Genomic DNA, 16,656 nt, shown 5'->3' with positions numbered 1-16,656 from the left:
ATGCTGTTCTCAGAGTGCAAAGCAAAAACCTGCTGACAGATTCCCTTTAATCATATTCCCAGTGAAAGAGGATACTATAAAATTACCAGCTATGGTCACATTGGCATCATGGCTTCCATTTTTTCTCATTATATTTCATCAAGGTCTGTTCATGATCCACTAGATTCTTTGTTTTTAATTCCTATCAATTCTATTTTAACGGATTGAAAACAGTCCCAAAAAAAAGCTCTCGCGCAACTATTCTGTGTCTTTTTTTAGGTAGGTAGAGAAACTTTGAAAAATGATTGCACAGTTAGTATGGCTTGTATTTTCAAAGTAAACACATCAGCCCCAAATGGTCCAAAAGATCTATTTAATGGAATTTGAACTTTCCTTAGAATCATGCGGCAGCCCAAAAAATGTGTTTTTTATTAAAAAAAAAACCAAAAAACTAGGGGACATTTGCAATAAGACTTTTGACCGTTTCTTGCATTACATTGCCTTAAAATGAAGAATTTCCCCATATCTTGCACATACGTAGATAATAAAGGATAAGAAGAAAGTAAATTATTTTTTACCATGTAAGGCTCATAAATCAGGAGTGATAAATCTCCATACAAAAAAGGTAAATGCCACAATAATTCACATTCACTTTCATGACATAACCATCAAATCGGATGAAATGCGTTAGCAGAAGCATTCACGCGGCAGTAATAATATAATCTAGCGATAAATAAACGTGTTAAAAAAATAAAACTATAAAATAAAAATAAAATATCAGTCATAAACTTTAATTGTTCATAAAACTAACATAAAATATGATGTTTGTTATAAACCGAAAGCATAAAAAAGCACAATACCGAGGACGAGATGTTTTTTTCATCCAGGATCATGGCGTTTTGTTATTGCTCCCTGGACATAACTTCTTATAAGAGTTTTAATAACGCTCACTATTATACAGGTATGAAGGAAAAGTGCTCCATTTATTACATCATTGCAGTCACATAGTTTTAGAGTAATTCTCGTGCTTACAGTCCAGGAGCTAAGGAGGACGGCAATGCATACCTTATGATTAAAGAGCACCTGTCGCTTGCCCATAAAATTTGAGTTAAAAAAAAACTTCTTGGAAAAATTTCTAAGCTCCCCTGATTCTGTCGCTTTTTTCCATTTTGCACTGCGTCGTTCTATTGCAGAGATATTCACATTTGTTTTTTTCTGGAGCGCGCTATGTGAAATTTCTCCTTGCAATGCAACTTGGTATTTCTTCACAGTCTTCTCTGTGGACCTGAACTTTTATACGCCCTCTCAGATGCTGCCCATCACAGCTCAGCAAAGTGTAAGGCTGCCAAGCTTCTAGATTAGCTGCTGACCTGTGATTGGCAGAATCTGGGAAGGGGCAAAAACGAACGCCCCCCCCAGAGAAGGCAGGAGAAAAGTCCACTTGCTCTGCAAGCAGAGATTTCACATAGTGCGCTCCAAAAGAAACAAAAGTGAATCCCTCTGAAACGGAGTGATGCTTGTTTTTATAAGCACTATCAAGCGATACTCGCCTATGAAGTACACTAATAGTTCAGAACAGTGGCATGGCTAGGTCACTGGGCTGAAAAGTGCACCCTCTGAAGCTGCAAGCAAAGGCAGATTTGTCAATGCACATGGGAGGAGCATGGGGTCACTGAAGCTCCCGAGCAGCGCTTACAAGCTCTATAGTAAAGAGTTTGCAAGTGAGCATTCCTAGGAAACCGGCTGCGGTCTATAACCCAGGCATTAGGCAGTAAGCTATAGAATTGAAAATTTGAAATAGATACAGTAAAAATCCATGAACTCAGCAATTGCTGGTTCAGAAAAACATATGAGGCATAGGCCTAACCATACCATCGTGCCAGATTATCATAAGATACCAGCTTTATAGCTGGTGAGATAATTGGACTAGGCAGAGGGCAGGTGATGACTTAAATGGAAGCTGCTCTCCTAACTAATATTAGGGGCCACAGTTAGGAACATTTGTCCCAAGACCACGAAAGCTGGTGCCCCTGCTGTACATGCATGTTCATGATGGTGGACCAGGCCTGTCCATCGTGCCGTCATTCATTTTGTTTTATATTATTAACATGTTCATTCCCCCTTTTTCTCCCCAGCTTCGCTGCTCCATTGATCCCTTCTGGTCCTGCAGCAATAATGTCACACCAATCACTGGCCTCAGTGATCACATGACTAACAGATGTGACATCATCACTACAGGACTGGTGCGGTTATCAAAATGGAGGTGCTGGAGTGGAGCGGGATTAATCAAGTGAGTAATGGTTTGTATATTTCTTTATAACAAATCCTGCTTCTGGGAAACTTTTTCAATATCCTCGAGCATCCCTTTAATTTTCAATAGTTAACCATGTCCAATAAGTGGGCACCTAAGTACGCTGGATTATCAGAATTTCACTTTTAAAAAAATAAATAAATACTGTGTTCTTCTACAGTATTTGTCCTTAAATACTGTATGACCCAAAATGAGATGAATAAGGACCTCATTAAGGTCAAAACATGGTCCACGTAGGGACAAGCTGCCAGTCTCTTGACCTGAACTTAACCTCAAAAGCATATAAGAGGCTATTGACTTCAGTGAGGTTCGGACATCGCGTCCAGTCAACAGACTGCATTTCATGGACATCTACATTTGGGCCTAAGAACTATTAAAAAAAAAAAAGTGAGACATGAGTAGTGTAATTACCTCTGACAACTTCTTCTACAGATTCTGTAGTTGTAGTAGTGGTTGTTGCGATGCTAGTAGTCCTCTCCGTGGCTTCCTCAAAGGGTTCTTCAGGTTCTTCCTCCATATCTTCTCCATCATCTTCATCGTCATCAACCTCTTCTTCCTCAACTTCTACAACCTCTTCCTCCTCTTCCTGACGTCCTTGAAGGGCTTTGTCATCACTGAAAAATAAGTTAGAAACTTTCATTTTGAATCTTGGAGAGCTAGCAGATTCAACAAGCAACAAAATCCAAATATTTTCAATCTACTACCCATTGGTGAAGATCCGTGAGATCACTGCCTTCCACCGATACAGAACACTCTGCTTGTGCTGCAACCAGTATTTAACACATTTGATTGACACGAGAGGTTTGCATTGTCATGCAATGGCATTATTGGTTATTATCCCTGTTATACCCCAAGTATAAGACATTTTGGGATTTTTTTTATCCAAAAGTAAGTGTGTACATCTTCAGCTTCAACATGTTATACAATGGTACACAAATAAACCTCCAGTTGGAAGACTCAACAGTCTCCTTTTCGAGGAGTTTACTGTCAGCAAAAGTAACTTGGAAAATTACTCCCATATTATTAACCTTGCAAAAATTAGAGGGTATTGCCGCTAATATTATGAGAAACCAATACGTCAACCTTACCGTGAGTAAGTACACACATGGTAAAGAAGAGATGGGGCAGTGCCTACTGCTCCCAAGACTACCAGCCATGAAAAGCTATCAAGGCCATGAATAGCAAAAAGTGCGCTTGCGATTTTCTACATAGTGAGTCTGATGGACAAGGCTCAGGCATCCGTAGGATCTTGTGGCTGTAATATTTATGCGGCATCTTCAATATATTAAAATTTTCATGCTCTATGTTGTCACCAAATCCCCTTCCTAGAAGGTCACATATGAGAAGATTATCACACCCCAACAAGATTATCAGTGGAGCTCTGGGAGGAGGCAAACAGATTATAGAAAGAAGACAAATGTTTTACATCCATACAACTGGACATGCTAGTCTTAAAGAGCTTTTTCTAGTGAATATCTTCTAGAAAACATCAAGGAGACATTAAACTGTATTTTGGTATCCACCAATTCTCCACCAAGCAATGGGAATGCGATCTCTCTGTTCTTGGGATTGATAGTAAGTCATTGAGAAAAATCCAGCTTGCCATTAAGAGTTTCTGGTCAATATCGGAAGTCCTCATATTATATTACATGGCTAGGGGATCGTTTTTAGTGGGAACCTACCAGCTGATGCATGATGCTTGATCAACAGGCAACATGTATCAGACAGTGGCTACATGATTCCAGCTGTGAAAATACACCCACAGAAATAACATGGGACACACACACTCGGTGTGTTGTAGAAAAAAGACGTTGGTCTGCACCCATGTATCTATCAGGACAATAACGTATACTCCGAATATACATAAATACAAAGAAAAAATGGAGTTCTATACGGAAAATGCTTAAAAATCAATATTTATTAAAGAACCATTAAAAAGTCTGTAACATTTACAAAAAATACAAAGGAAGGGAAGACCCTAGTGCAAAAACATCCAAGTCATAAGCACCCAAAAAATATGTATAACACCATGGTATATATGACCATCTATAGTAGCACATAGTAATAAAGTGTATTCACTGGCTGTCATATGGACAAGTGTCCTTCATGCATAAAATTAGCAAGGAGACCAGTATATAGTGCATATCAAGAGTCAGATTTCTTACCCATGGTGAGGTGAGTAGTGCTTGATGACTCCGGAAAGCCCCCTGACGCGCGTTTCACGTTGCTTTTTCAAAGAGGGAAAAAAAAGCTTTGAAAAAGCAACGCGAAACGCGTATAGAACTCCATTTTTTCTTTGTATTTATGATTCCAGCTGTACATGTTTAACTCTGTTTCGGAGAAAAACATAGTTTAATAGCCGCTGGGGACAGGGCCATGCTAGAGACTAGACGAACAGGTAGCTTCTCTCCACCCGCTGCTCTGGAGTGACACGTCTCTCCATGCATGAGTGTGTAAAGAGAGGCCTATCACTCCAGGGCAGCGGGCGGGAACAAGCCGCTGAGGACTCGCCTGTCTGACTAGTCTCAAGAGCGGCTCGGTCTCCATCAGCTTCTCCCTGCCCGCTGCCCTTGAGTGACAGGCCTCTGCCTATACATGAACGCATAGAGAGACTTGTTACTCCAAGGCAGAGGGCAGGAAGAAGCCACCCGTCTGTGTGACTAAGCTCCGGCACGACTTGGTCCCCGGCGGCTGTTAAACTATGTTTTTCTCGGAAACATCACAGCGTTCCAGAGACAAACACCGATGGCTGAAATCGTGCCACCACTGTCTAAAACATGCTGCTCGTGGATTGGGGAACATGTATTACCTGTCAGGCTCCCTCTATGGCACATTTAGACAGGCGGCCATAACAAGTGAGATCAATGATCTCACAAATAGATCGGCACCCTTTTACATGGGCCTGTGCAAACTGTATGGGGGCAAATAATTGTTAATACTACTATTCAGTCCCCGTATTGTCAGCAGGAAATCCACTGAAAGTGATCAGTCGTTGAAAAAGCATTTGTTCATTCGTTGGTTTATAGCGGCCATGCTTGCTTCAGAAAAGAGCAAATGTTCCTTCAAAAACTATCTCTTTCGGATTCTCAGCCTGTGTAAAGGTGCAATATTTAAAACATCGAAATGTTGTAGATCATCACTAGTGATGAGCGAGTGTACTGGACGCTCGGGTGGTCTCCGAGTATTTGTTAGTGTTCAGAGATTGAGTTTTCATCGCCTCAGCTGAATGATTTACAGCTACTAGCCAGGCTGAGTACATGTGGGGGTTGCTTGGTTGCTAGGGAATCCCCACATGTAATCAAAGCTGGCTAACAGATGTAAATCATTCAGCTGCCTCAATGAAAACTAAATCTCCGAGCAGTCATAAATACTCAGAGACCACCTGAGCGTGCTCGGGAAAACCCGAGCAACAAGTACACTCGCTCATCACTAATCATCACTCATATGAGACAGATTATTTGAGAAAGCGAGGCTTGGCCACACTAAAACTTTACAGACTCTTCAAGAAAATGCTCACAAAAGCAGATGGCCCTCCTCCCTTTTATATATTTTACACTCCCGTCCCAATTTGGGTACACCTCGTCATGGTGGGACATATTTTAAGTTTTTTTTAATCAAAACAGTATTAACTAAGTACCCTATGTACTATTGCGTTAATACCTGTCCTTTTCATTTTAGGAAGTGCAGTACTGGGGTCCCTTAGGCCAAACAGACCTGATTTTGAGAGACCATCGTTCACGGATAGAGATGTACAAGTCCACTTGTTCTTCCATTATCACAAATAAAGGTATGATATGTAATTTGTGACACATCCTGATTAAAATTCATCCTAGAGATGAGTAATTGGCATCAAGGTCACCCCCGAATGGGGTTGTCATCTATTGGACCTTTGAGGCTTATTACTGTGCGGAGTCTGGGCTGCAGGACCCTCCCGTTCTCTGGTGGGCTTATCTGACCCTGGATTTTTCCTTGAAGCTACGGAGCTGTAGAAAATCTTTTTCTTGAATGCAGGGAAATCATGCAATTATTTTGGAGAGCTTTATTTCTTGTGGTCAGGATTTATAGCTTTGCCTAAGAGAGATGTAACTAATTGCATGGCTTGTACCCAGCGGGGTACTGAAATAATAACCGAAGCAGTCTGCGGGTCACTTTCAGAATCTTTGATGTCTTAAATTCATGTCGGTTTACCTGACAAAAGTTGTGAAAACCATTTAAATGCTTAATCTTGTCATTCAAAGGAAAATTCTTCTTCATCTATGGTGATCACTAATTCTCTGAAATATGTAATGACACTTGGCGGGCAAGCAGCACTGTAGCTCCAAATCAATCATGTTCACGACAAAATGGTACGAAGTAGAGGAAAAGTATGTGACATGAATATCCCAAAATTGGCATAAAGCAGAAAGTCCATGTACAAAACCAGCAGCTAACATGCAGGTAGTTGCCATCTTCCTGCCTGATGTGCCCGGTGCTTATCTCTGCCGGCACAGACCGCTCCTGCCAACGATCCAGAGGCTTTCGCTGACATCACCGACAGTGCAGAGTGAACTTTCAGACTAAAAAATTGTGACAGAGGAAAACATACAAACAAAAACGTAAATTCCAACAAGAATCAAAGTGGCTTGGGTAGTAGCTTCCTTCAAATTCATTCATCTATTGTTGAAGAACTGCAGGAGAAGGATGACGGAGGGCATCGTCTAACCTATCTTGCCCTTTAAAAACAATGACAAATTATTTGAAACCTGAAATGAACCATTGAAAAAAAAACAAAAAAAACAAACCAAAACCGTTCCTGACTTACTGAGTGTGTCTTTGTCTCCGCTGTCTGCACGGCGTATCGGAGACATTCATCTCTGCAAGAAATTTGCTCTTTTGCATCTAAATGTTTTTTGAAGTCGGTATTTTCAATTAAGATGTAGAGAGCATTGTGCTTCTAAACGAAGGAAGAATTCTAATCTCCAGTATTAAATTCACTATATTAAAATAGAAAGAGCCCAGAAAGACTTTGTATCTGCACATACTTATCTCATAACTGATTACTTTAATATTCGACCGGAGAACAATTTGTGAGCAATAATGAACTGGTGATCCAACACAACCAAAGAGACAGGCATTATAGCACAAGGAGAAGACGACGCTCGGAAACAAAATACCAAACACATTATAAACTAGCTATCGGCTAAAATGACAAAACTCATTGTTTCACTAATTTAAAGAGAACGTGACAGTCAGACAGTCAGATCGGACCGCAGTGCACAGACTGGCCAGCAGCTCTCCCTACCCAAGCATGACGGCATCATAGATTTCTATCCAGCTGGCATGTCCGGGTAAGGAGAGCCGCCGGCCAGTCCGAACACAGTGGAGCTGCTCCTCAATTTGCAGCTATAATAGCCTCCACTCTTCTGTAAAAGCCTTCTACAAGACTTTAGGGGTGCCTGTGGGAATTTTCACTGCTTCATCCAGAAGACCATGATGTTGGAAGGAAGGGCTGGGCTCACAATCTCCTTTACTTTAAGTATGGGCTATGTGTGGTCGGTCATGTTCTTCCACACCAACTCCCCCAACCATGTCTTAATGGGAAGGAGGCGAGTTGTCAATGGTGGATACTGTATTAGATAAGGGTCGCCTGTGATGATAATGGGACAACTGCTGAAAGTTGATCTCTACAGAACACATGTCAGCCTATGTGAGGCTCAATAGCCAAAATCTACCCTATTTGTTATATGGATAAATAAAAAAAAAAGTTTAGAGGGTAACCATACTTTCATGTGACTTTTCAGAATAATTTGTCCATTGAGAACAAGCTGTCACTTATCCACAGGACAGATGACAAATTATTGGTTGGTGGAGGTCCAACTGCCTGGACCCGCACTGATTTGCAGAATGTGGTACTTCCATCTGCAATAGGTTGGAAAAACAGTGTGCATGCTCAATGGCTGACCCATTCATTCCCTTCGGGGCTGCCAAGCACTCAGCTTTTTTTTTCCCTGGCAGCCCTCTCAAGAGTGAATAGAGGGACATTATGGCATGCAAACTAATTCTCCATTATAACAAATATTCAGCTTTCTGCCTATTTGTGAAGGGCCCCCATCAATCAATAAGTTATCATCTATCCTATGGTTAGGCGTTAACTTGTTTTCTGAAGACACAAAAGAGAATAGTAAAACCAAAAACACTCAGTTTGAAAAAATGTTGCAGTAATCCGCAAGTGCTAGTAAAAGATGTAAAAAACAGGGTATTTGGTTGATACGTTTTTTGCAAAAAATGTATACTAAGCTGCTCTACCAATCTTCACGGTATACCCTTATCAGAGCAGTCCTAACTAATGTATGCAATCCCTATCTGATGTATTTAAAAACCTGATCATCTGTATATAACCTGTGTGAACAGGGTTCAGAGAGGAAAAATCCATGTGTGCATACAGGGTAGAACAGCTTTTGTGCAGATAGCCCAAGAGGAGTGGTGGAACTCCCCAGTCTTGTAGACACAAGAGAACAATTATGGAAACAGGAACACATGGGCTACTTGCACAGTGAACAAGTCTGTATGATCATGTTCACACACCACCAAGAAACCTGAAGACACAAAAGAGAATAGTAAAACCAAAAACACTCAGTTTGAAAAAATGTTGCAGTAATCCGCAAGTGCTAGTAAAAGATGTAAAAAACAGGGTATTTGGTTGATACGTTTTTTGCAAAAAATGTATACTAAGCTGCTCTACCAATCTTCACGGTATACCCTTATCAGAGCAGTCCTAACTAATGTATGCAATCCCTATCTGATGTATTTAAAAACCTGATCATCTGTATATAACCTGTGTGAACAGGGTTCAGAGAGGAAAAATCCATGTGTGCATACAGGGTAGAACAGCTTTTGTGCAGATAGCCCAAGAGGAGTGGTGGAACTCCCCAGTCTTGTAGACACAAGAGAACAATTATGGAAACAGGAACACATGGGCTACTTGCACAGTGAACAAGTCTGTATGATCATGTTCACACACCACCAAGAAACCTGAAGACACAAAAGAGAATAGTAAAACCAAAAACACTCAGTTTGAAAAAATGTTGCAGTAATCCGCAAGTGCTAGTAAAAGATGTAAAAAACAGGGTATTTGGTTGATACGTTTTTTGCAAAAAATGTATACTAAGCTGCTCTACCAATCTTCACGGTATACCCTTATCAGAGCAGTCCTACCGTGAAGATTGGTAGAGCAGCTTAGTATACATTTTTTGCAAAAAACGTATCAACCAAATACCCTGTTTTTTACATCTTTTACTAGCACTTGCGGATTACTGCAACATTTTTTCAAACTGAGTGTTTTTGGTTTTACAATTCTCTTTTGTGTCTTCAGGTTTCTTGGTGGTGTGTGAACATGATCATACAGACTTGTTCACTGTGCAAGTAGCCCATGTGTTCCTGTTTCCATAATTGTTCTCTTGTGTCTACAAGACTGGGGAGTTCCACCACTCCTCTTGGGCTATCTGCACAAAAGCTGTTCTACCCTGTATGCACACATGTGCAAGTAGTAGTTGTTCACTGTGCAAGTAGCCCATGTGTTCCTGTTTCCATAATTGTTCTCTTGTGTCTACAAGACTGGGGAGTTCCACCACTCCTCTTGGGCTATCTGCACAAAAGCTGTTCTACCCTGTATGCACACATGGATTTTTCCTCTCTGAACCCTGTTCACACAGGTTATATACAGATGATCAGGTTTTTAAATACATCAGATAGGGATTGCATACATTAGTTAGGACTGCTCTGATAAGGGTATACCGTGAAGATTGGTAGAGCAGCTTAGTATACATTTTTTGCAAAAAACGTATCAACCAAATACCCTGTTTTTTACATCTTTTACTAGCACTTGCGGATTACTGCAACATTTTTTCAAACTGAGTGTTTTTGGTTTTACTATTCTCTTTTGTGTCTTCAGGTTTCTTGGTGGTGTGTGAACATGATCATACAGACTTGTTCACTGTGCAAGTAGCCCATGTGTTCCTGTTAACTTGTTTTCACCAGACAAACCCTTTAATTATGCAATTGACTTGGAGATGGTGAGAAGAGACCAGCAGCTATGATGTTTCTAATAGACCAGCTCTCACAAAGACGAATTCTACACTCGATTTTTTTTTTTTTTTTAGCAGGCAGACAAAATCACCAGCAGTATGTAGGAAATTATACAACAGTACTAAGCTGCGTAGATTTGAACTCAGCTCTGGAGTGAGGTAAAAGACTTGTTGGAAAGCTAAACAAGATCTTTCAATGCCTCCCTCTGCCTGTTTCTGCTCCATGCTCCTCACCCATCTTCCTCACCATAGAGTATAATTGGCTGTGCAGCAACCTGACACCACAGTGAGCCTGTAATCTGTCTTGTCTGAGCAAGATTGATTTGAGCTGTTTTTTCATGTGTTTAAAAGGCAGCAGGGAGAGGAAGGAGTGACTCATAAAAAGGGAAGAAAGTAGACTTCTTTAACCAGGTATATTACAAAGTTTCTTGTATACGCCTGTACTATTGATTCATACAAAGTTTGTTGATATATAGTTCCCATTTAATAAAAAACTGACTACAAAAAATTGCTTCTAAGCTCCTTTACTTGGCTTTGGTCAGTGAATGATTTGCCTTCTCCGTCTGAAATCTCAGCAGTGACCTGCCATTCCCAGAGCGGAGGCAGCAGAGGGGCCGGAATCGCAGACAGGGAGGAGAAGACCCAGTGCACGATCCGGCCCCTGTGCACCGAAATCTAATTAGCAGAAAACTTCAAATGGTGATGGAAAAAGAGCCAAAGGTATCAATGTAATTAGTATTACAGCGCCATTACCTACATGGCTTTACTTTACTCTCTAAGATTACACTGTCTTAAAATTAGAGAAATTGATAAATACGCCCATCCTCATTAAACTGACTCAATTCCCTATCGTTTAAGATTTGCTCATTTTTTTTATATTTATTGTCTATGTTGCAAAGAAAATTCTCAGATTTGACTCATATGCAATCTTCAAATGATCCCATACCATTCTAATCCATTTGGAACTTTTCCGCCCAAGACTTTTCTTGGGCTATAAACCTTGGTATGCAATTCTACAAGCATACGGCATCAAGTATCTCATTTATCGATCTCACTAGGAAGTTTCATTTCATCATTATTCTCGTTACCTGGATTGGTTCTTGTGGTGTTGACTGGTTTTCAGATGTTGGACTCCCACTATAGCCTTTTAGGGTAAGTTTACACTAGACATTTTTTTTTTTTTAAAACCAATGTGTGTGCATGACATTTCCAAAATCTCATAGGCTTTGCTGGTACTGTAAAGATGCCACCAGTAGAGAAGTGTGGCGCTATTTCTAAGGGTAAAGGAAGGCTTTTTTTTCTTTTTTTTGGCCAATTCCTTTAGGTGCGTGCGCCTTAGTCAGATGCTCACAACCTGATGCAAAGACCTGAACACATTATTGGAATATATTTGGGAGCCTCTAAAGCTAAATAACTGATGAAACCAAACAGGGTCTGAATATTCGGCCAGCAGATGACACAGTTTCCCTGATGTTCCATCTCAGATTAGAGCCATTGTTTCTGTACGGAGCTAGTTCATCACAGTTTTACACCCCTGTGCCGTCGTCCGCCGCCGCTGCAGACACAGCATTCTGGCAATTGCTTTTCAAAGCGATAAGCTGCTTCATCAGTTCCTTTATTCCTCTTGTCCACCATTAGCTACAGTGTTCACAGACCTGTCTCTTTCTCTCGGACTTGTGTGTGTTTAGACCCGGAGCCAAGCTAGGGAAACCAATTATCTCCAGACTGTCACTAGTGCAAACCGGAGATCAAATGATGTCAAACGAAATTAATTCAATGCACTGAAGATGAACAGGAGTCTACTACACCGGGTGGCAGTAAGCTGGGGCTGCTGACTGACTGCCTCAGACAGGTAGACTAGCTCAGAGAACTGCTGCTTGGCCCGGCCACCCTAAACTAGATCGTGGTTTACTTAAGGTGATATCGAACTAAAAGATCTATTTAGCACACCATGTACACCTATGTAACCAGGTTTTTAACTCCAGTGCATCTAAAATGAAAAATAAAGCAACTTTGTAATTAGCCCAGATTAAAAAATTTGCACCGTTTTATGTGTACAGCTGCTAGAAAGATCTATGTATCTCCATGGTAACAGACTACAAACAAACGCTGTGTAGTCTGATCCAGCAGGTAAACGTCTAGCTCTTACTTCCTGCTTACAGTCCACGATTTAGGTCAGTGTTCTCTGACCATAGATAGGAGCTGTGTGAATTTCTAGTGCTTCCCGGATCCCCCGGCAACATTTGATTAGTTGACCTGGTGTGACGTCCTCTGTGTGGCGCACAATGTATCAGCCCAGTAAATTATACACTGAGCCTGGGATCCCAGAGAGTAAGGAACATCACTCAGCTACTATAAAGACCCACAGAGCATTGACCTGGACCGTGGACACGTAAAGTGATCCTCTCTTCTCTAATAAGGAATGATGGAAGGGAATATGGATGCAGGATCAGACTACGAAGAGTTGTTCATTGTCTGTTACCATGGAGATACAAGAGTCTAAAAATCAGCTGCACTACATAGATTCTCTATGGTGTTAAGGTCAGGCGAGTTTGCTGGCCAATCAAGCACACTGATACATTTGTTTTTAAACCAGGTATTGGTATTTTGGCAGTGTGGACAGGTGCCAAGTCCTGCTGGAGAATGACATTTCCATCTCCAAAAATCTTGTCGGCAGAGGGAAGCATGAAGTGCTCTAAAATTTCCTGGTAGATGGCTGCACTGACTTTGGTTTTGATAAAACACAGTGGACCTACACCAGCAGATGACATGGCTCCCCAAATCATCACTGATTGTGGAAACTTCACACTAGACCCCAGGCAGCTTGGATTGTGGCCTCTCCACTCTTCCTCCAGACTCTAGGGCCTTGATTTCCAAATGAAAGGCAAAATTTATATTCATCTGAAAACTACACCTTGGACCACTGACAACAGTCCAGTTCTTTTTCTCCTTGGCCCACTTAAGACGCTTTTGGCGTTGTCTATTGGTCATGAGTGGCTTGACACAAGGAATGCAACACTTGTAGTCCATGTCCTGGATACATCTGTGTGTGGTGGCTCTTGAAGCAATGACTCCAGCAGCAGTCCACTCCTTGTGAATCTCCCCCCAAATTTTTGAATGGCCTTTTCTTAACAATCCTTCCAAGGTTGCGGTTATCCTGGTTGCGTGTGCATCTTTTTCTACCACACTTTTTCCTTCCACTCAACATTCCATTAATGTGCTTCGATACAGCACTCTGTGAACAGCTAGCTTCTTTAGCAATGACCTTTTGTGGCTTACCCTCCTTGTGGAGTGTGTCAATGACTGCCTTCTGGACATATATCAATTCAGCAGTCTTCCCCATGATTGTGGAGCTACTGAAACAGACGAAGGGACCTTTTTAAACACTTTGGGACTTTGTAGATGTTTTTTGTTAATTTATTCTAATTTACTGAGATAATGACTTTTGAGTTTTCATTGGCTGTAAGCCATAATCATCAACATTAACAGAAATAAACACTGGAAATAGCTCACTCTGTTAAGATGATATTCTAATTTTGTGAAAAGCACCTGTATACAGTCATGGCCAAAAGTGGTGGCATCCTTGAAATTGTTCCAGGAAAGGAAGTATTTCTCCCAGAAAATTATTACAATTACATGTTTTGTTATACACGTTTATTTCTTTTATGTGTATTTGAACAACAGACTAAAAACAAAAAACAAACAAAAAAAAAAAACGCAAATTAGACATAATTTCAACCAAAAATGGGCTGGACAAAATTATTGCACCCTCAACTTAATATTTGGTTGCACACGGTTTGGAATAAATACTTGCAATCAGTCGCTTCATATAACCATCAATAAGCTCTTACATCTCTCAGCTGGAATTCTGGATCACTCTTCTTTCGCAAACTGCTCCAGGTGTCTCATTTTAAGGCACCTTCTCCCAACTGCAATTTTAAGATCTCTCCACGGTTTTCAATAGGATTTAGATCCGTACTCATTGCTGCCACTTCAGAACTAATCAGCGCTTTCTTTCAATCCATTTCTGGGTGCATCTTGAAGTATGTTTGGGGTCACTGTTCTGCTGGAAGGCCATGACCTAGGATGCAAACCCAGCTTTCTGACACTGGGCACTAAATTGCGACCCAAAACCCCTTAGTAATCTTCAGGTTTCATGATGCCTTGCAGAGTGTCAAGGCATCCAGTGCCAGGGGTAGCAAAGCAACCCTAAAACATCTTTGAACCTCCACCATATTTGACTGAAGGTACTGTGGATTTTGGCAAACAGCAGCCTGGCTGTTTTAGGTCTCTGTGTTAGTAGTGGGGTCCTCTTGGATCTCCTTCAATAGCCTTTTATTTAATTCAAATGTTGACGGATAGTTCGCGCTGACACTGATGCACCCTGACCCTGCAGGACAGATTGAATTTCTTTGGAACTTAATTGGGGCTGCTTATCCACCATCTGGACTATCCTGCGTTGGAACCCTCCATTAATTTTTCTCTGCCATCAAGGAAATTAGCTACAGTGCCATGGGTTGTCAGCTTCGCGGTTATGTTGCGCACCATGGACAAAAGAATATCAAGATCTCTGGAGATGAACTTGTAACCTTGAAATTGTTGATATTTTTCAACAATTTTGGATCTTAAGTTCTCAGACAGTTCTCTTCGCTTTCCGTTCTCTATGCTTAGTGTGGCACACACAGAGACCCAGTGCAAAAATTTAATCAACTTTTCCCTTTTTTATCTGGTTTCAGGAGTGACTTTCATATTGCCCACACCTGTTACTTGCCACATGTGAGCTTGAAACAAAGTGGTTTACCTACAATTTTGGGAAGGTGGCAACAATTTTGTCTGTCTCATTTTGGGGTGTTATGCATGAAATTATGTCAAATTTGCTTTTTTTTCTCGCAATAATTTTGTAGGTGAAATACTTCAATTTCTGGAATAATTTCAGGGGTGTAAACACGTTTGGCCATGACTATGTATTATTATTAATAATTATCATGCCATTTATTCCGAGGTGCTTTACATGTATTATTATTACTTGCCTATGTTATTTTATCTTCTCTCTTTATTGGAATGTTTTTGGATATACAACTGTATCATTACTCTTAAAGGTATATGAAAGAACGTATGGAAAATATGTGCATAGGGTCAAGTGGATAAGAAAACTGGGTCAGTGAGCAAACATGTTTAGCTGACACAGATCCACGGGCGCCATATGTCATAACTTGCATGTGGGGGATGTGTGCGGGTAATTAGCCATTTTGTCCATTCTGGTGTAAAACCTTATTTATCGTCGTACTCCCGCTCTGCACCTGTAATTGCCCCTTCTCCATGCACACGTGCATTCCCAAGGTATGAATTACTGCAGCGCAAAGCAACCGGATCACTCATCCCATACTTAGGACATAATCCCTTCTCTAGGTCAGCCTAACCTGTTTTGCAGGTTTGGAGCCTTTTCAATTTTAATTTTTTACTCTCAGGAACATTAAAGGGAAATTACACCCGTTTCATGTACCGTAAGTAATCAGACAAGGTCACTGTAACATCAGAATATGCAAGTTCTTTGAAGCCATATCTGGCTACACATCGTCTCTGCAACATTATTTTTAATTGTCTCCCATTAAATGTACGGACAGGCTTAGCCCGCCAGAACAGTTCTCCATTCTGGTGGAAAGGAGTGGTCTTGATAGATTTCCCTAATGGCCATGCAGTCCGATTATACCTTGTGCTTATGGCCATGATTCTACCAAGCCATACGTGAAAGCAATACTTTCCTCTGCCGTCATGTTTGATTTATAGTCTAAGTGTGCATTCATCCAGCTGGTGATAATATCCATTGATTTGGTGCACTAGCCAAGGGCACCACTAAGCCATCATGTTTGATTGATAGTCGAAGTGTACATTTATTCTGCTGCTGATGATGATATCCATCCAACTGGTGCACTAGCTAAAGGCACCACTATGTTGTCATGTTTGATTGATAGTTGAAGTGTGCATTTATTCTGCTGATGATGTGACCCATATAACTGGTGCACTAGCTAAGGGCACTACTGTAATAGTATTATCACATCTCACCCTAGCGCAGTCTGGTTTCTTTCACGCACTCATCGACTTGCATGGCCAAATATCAGATCCCAACAAAGGCATGCAACAATATTTTCCTCAAGTAGACTCTGTCCAAAGAAAAAAAAAAACAGACAAGTGCACTTCCCCAAAGAATAACATTGGTCCGAGTGCGATCCGATGTTTTGTCAGATCACACTTGGTCTGATCTCTTACACACTATTTGTATTTCTCTGGCCTTGAGTGCTAGTA

The 16,656-nt window shown here is 40.9% G+C and overlaps 1 protein-coding gene across 4 annotated transcripts in view; it reads right to left on the bottom strand.

Annotated features, from left to right (window-relative positions):
- APP (amyloid beta precursor protein) overlaps positions 1-16,656 on the bottom strand; it is a 318,149-nt gene that overhangs the window by 66,946 nt on the left and 234,547 nt on the right. For all 4 annotated transcript variants that reach the window (XM_069760868.1, XM_069760867.1, XM_069760870.1 and 1 more), the window contains exon 6: positions 2,702-2,904. In XM_069760868.1, coding sequence (XP_069616969.1) covers positions 2,702-2,904 — 203 coding nt within the window. The remainder of the gene's footprint in view (positions 1-2,701; positions 2,905-16,656) is intronic.

Source organism: Ranitomeya imitator, chromosome 3, assembly GCF_032444005.1.
Source record: "Ranitomeya imitator isolate aRanImi1 chromosome 3, aRanImi1.pri, whole genome shotgun sequence".
In the NCBI taxonomy this organism is placed as follows: Eukaryota; Metazoa; Chordata; class Amphibia; order Anura; family Dendrobatidae; genus Ranitomeya; species Ranitomeya imitator.
The sequence above is the reverse complement of the archived record's forward strand: the minus strand, read 5'-3'. Positions and strand labels throughout refer to the sequence as shown.